This window comes from Sinocyclocheilus anshuiensis, unplaced genomic scaffold, assembly GCF_001515605.1.
Source record: "Sinocyclocheilus anshuiensis isolate Anshui unplaced genomic scaffold, SAMN03320099.WGS_v1.1 scaffold163, whole genome shotgun sequence".
Lineage (NCBI taxonomy): Eukaryota > Metazoa > Chordata > Actinopteri > Cypriniformes > Cyprinidae > Sinocyclocheilus > Sinocyclocheilus anshuiensis.
Window position 1 is genome coordinate 783,660 of NW_015548223.1, and position 4,171 is coordinate 787,830.

Here is a 4,171-nt window from a genome sequence, read left to right on the forward strand (position 1 = left end):
ACATGCTTTCAGATGGAGCAGCATTTACTTCACAGAGCCGTAGTTCACTGAGAAGCTATGCAAACAGCTGTCATTGTCGCGAACGATTTCTTCGATTTCAGAATCGTGCAATAAAATCGTCTGCGATTTTTTTTGCGTAACTTGTCAGTGAACTACGGCTATGTGTAGTAAATTCTGCTCCATCTGAAAGCACGTGATGAATATTTACTGCTGATTACAGAACCGGCTTTACTGACAAAATGCGCATGACAATCACATTCGATTAATCGTGCAGCCCTAATTCAAACCATTCAAAAAGTTTGGGGTCAGTAAGATTTTTTTATGTTATTGAAAGAAATATCTTATGCTCACCAAGTTAAAGCACAAAAAATTACTAAATATATATTCAAATACATGCAAATACTTATGTTTAGAATGTAGAGAGACTGTATTACATAATTCACAACTTAAAGTTTTTCATCTAATATTTATATAGATGAAAACATTATATTAGAAATATTTAAATTATTAGACAATATTTTAATTTATTTCAGTTAACAATTTCAATTTAGTTTTAATAGATTTACATTTAGTTAGCCAAGCTGACCATTTATTTTGTTAAAAAATACAGTAATATTGTGAAATATTATTACCATTTCAAATAACTGTTTTAACGATTTGAATTTACTTTAAAATGTCATTTTAAATTGAATTTTGTTACCTATATGCTTCCATAGTTTTTATAGTACAATGACCTCTTATGTCAAAAGATCTAAGGAGATTTAGATTGCTCAGTTCATGACCCCTTTAAAGTCAAATAAAAAATGAAAACTGAAATATAAAAAGAAAAGCTAATAAAAAAATATGAATAAATACAGTAGTGCTAAATAACTGGTTGCTCCAAACCTGTGACTTTCTTTCTTCTTCCGAACACAAATTAAGATATTTTGAAAAAACTTACTGACTTTCACTGTATGGACAAAAAAAGACACTTATCAGAATATCTCCTTTTGTGTTCAGCAGAAGAAAAAGCAACATGAAAGTGAGTAAATAATGACAGAATGTTCTAATTTAAAGGGCATTGTTATTTATATTATATATTACAGTATTTTTAAAGTCTTGATAAATGTCTACCTTATACATATATATATTTGCTCAAGAAATATTTAAAAGTGTTTCTGTTCTTGTGCTAAGATGTTTCAGGCCTCAATGCATGAAGAAATACCAGCGCTGCATTTGTCTATCAGAAGTAATGCAAAGACTAAATAAAACAACAGCACAGGCAACAATGCACTCTGATATAAAATTCTCCTTTATGTCTGTTCATGTGACGTCTCATACATGAAAACATCACACGTTTCCTTTGTAAAGCGCAGATATTGTAGTCATTTTCAAATTCATACAGAAATGTAAATCAAATTTACATAGATTATTGGAGTATGTTTTACAAGAAAATACTATTTCAGATTTTCTACTTAAAATTTTCATGCCTTATTCAATGTGTTAATTTCCATTTCTTTGTAATTATTTGTGAAATTTAGGAGCAATTTCTGAGTGAAAATTGTTTTCAAATAAATATTTTGAAGTGAAGACAGTGGAAGGAGTCAATGTAAATGCAAATTATAAAAAAATATAAACATTTTGATCTTAAATTGTTGATTATAAGCACAAAATATAGTTTATTTGAAGTATATTGCAAAATATTAATTTATTTGCAAATTCAGAATATGTTCAGAATGTAGAAAGACTGACTGTATTACATAATTTGCTAAATGTATTATTTAAATTAGTTGCCAAGGCAACATTTTTAAATACATTTAAATTTGACTTTTAAATCATTGATTTATCCTGTAAGCACAAAAATAATATTGAAGTATATTGCAAAATGTTTAAATATATGCAAATTCATACGTTTAGAATGTAGAGAGACTTACATTATTACAATTTTATTTCAGTAAGTTTTTAAGTATATATGTTATTTTGAATCCTCTCTGTTTTAATGAATGATTTTCTGATTTTTTTATAGTTTTAGTTTTATCTAATAATACCAGCACTGGTGAGTCACTTATGAGGATCCTGTCAATTTAGGATGCAGCACTGGATGTAGAAGACAACAAGTAGATAGCAGACAACAAGGCAGAGTACTAGGCTTCAGAACAGAGCTAATGTCTACCTGACAACCATATGCATAATTGTTAAATCTTTATTTTAAAGTACCAAATCACACACAAACACACACTATATTTGGTCCCATCAGTGGTTCACTCACCCCTGTTCCTCCATCATCTCCTGAAGCTCCATGCATTTCAGCTCCACCCTCCTCTTCCTCTCATGGTCCAGAATCTCACGGTGAGCCTTCTTCACCAGGACCGGCTCAGGTGGGATGCCCTCTTTCTCCTCCGGCTCCTCATTAGCTTTGTGATGTGTGGCCGCAGGGGTCTCGGGCTGCAGCGGGACCCCGTTAGCGGCGTCCTCAGGGGAGGGAACCCTCGCCCCATCGTACATGGCCACAGCGCTCTGACAGACACAAACACAGAGACACGAGATCTGATATTAACATCGATTCCAGAGGAATTATGAACATCACACAGGGTTTTATAGTTAACTACAACTGAAACTAAAGGCATTAACAAAAAACAATTTCATTAATTGCAACTAACTAAATGTTAACTGGATTAAAATAAAATATAAAAAACTTCAACTTATTTTATTTCAGCTAGTTGCTAAGGCAACATTTCTCATTTTCATTTAGTTTAAATTTATATTCTAAAACTAAATAAACTAAAATTAATAAAAAACTATTTATAAAAAATTAATAAGAACTATATAACTAATATAAATGACAGACACCAAACAAAATTAATAAAATTATATATCACTGATATTAAAATATCATTTATTTATTACAACTTTAAAGTGAAAACATAAAAATAAAAATATAAAAAATACATAAAATGAATAGAAACTACACAGATATATTTAGACAAAAGAACAATAACTATTAAAAATATTAAAAACACTAAATTACTCAAACTTTAGCTAAAATGAAAATTATAAAGGAAAATATAAAAATAAAAACTAGTTTAAAATATTTCTAAAAACTAAAATAGTATCTCAATTATACTAAAATAACACTGTAAATACAACAAAATGTTGATAATGGTAGCTTATATTTGATCAATTTGACCGTGATGCAAATGGACAAAATAACTATAAATATATAAGTTTTAATCAAATAAATTACCGTTCAAAGGTTTGGGGTCAGCAATATATATATATATATATATATATTTAAGAAATTAATACTTTTATTCATTCAAGGACACATTAAATTGCCCAAAAGTGACAGTAAAAATTATCTCTATTTCAAATAAATGCTGTTCTTTTGAACTTTCCATTCATTCAAGAATCTTGAGAAATAAAATGCATCACAGTTTCCAGAAAAATATGAAGCAGCACAACTGTTTTCAACATTGATAATAATCATAAATGTTTCTTGAGCAGCAAATCAGCATATTAGAATGATTTCTGAAGGATCACGTGACACTGAAGACTGGAGTAATGATGCTGAAAATTCAGCTTTGATCACAGGAATAAATTAAATTTTATAATATATTCCCACAAAAAAATTTTTATTTTAAATTGTAATAATATTTCACAATATTACTTTATTTTACTGCATTTTTTATCTAATAAATGCAGCCTTGGTTAGCAGAAGAGACTTCTTTCAAAAACACTCTAAAATCTAACCAGCCTCAATATTTTGAACGGCATAATCAAAAATAAGACGCGACTGTTTTTGCACTGATAATAACAATACAAGCAGCAGCAGAAATATGTCAGCTTTCATTTTCACCCATATCTTCTGTACAGGACATTGCGATTGCATACATATATAAATTAGGAGCAACTATCTATTTTCTATGTAAGTTGGGCTTTTATACTGTAGTGTGCATTCACAAATGTAAGCTCTATTTATGCAAATGTAAGCTCTGAATAACACACTCCATTCATTGTCACATTAACATCCGGCCAGTAATTCCCATCCACAAAGAAGATATTCTAACCTAAATGAATTGGTATAATAAATGGCAGTAGTTTTTGCTGAGTTGATTGAATCATATTGTAACGCCCCTGTGGACTGTTTGTTGTGGTTTCTTCCCTTTGTGTTGGTTTAGCCCGTCTAATCATT

General features: G+C 29.7%; 1 protein-coding gene across 1 annotated transcript in view; it reads right to left on the bottom strand.

The window, feature by feature from the left end:
- The window catches only part of LOC107654313 (serine/arginine repetitive matrix protein 3-like), an 80,228-nt gene that overhangs the window by 28,602 nt on the left and 47,455 nt on the right, over nt 1–4,171 (bottom strand). Inside the window, exon 2 of the mRNA XM_016441340.1 lies at nt 2,249–2,496. Coding sequence (XP_016296826.1) covers nt 2,249–2,484 — 236 coding nt within the window. The 5' untranslated portion in view covers nt 2,485–2,496. The remainder of the gene's footprint in view (nt 1–2,248; nt 2,497–4,171) is intronic.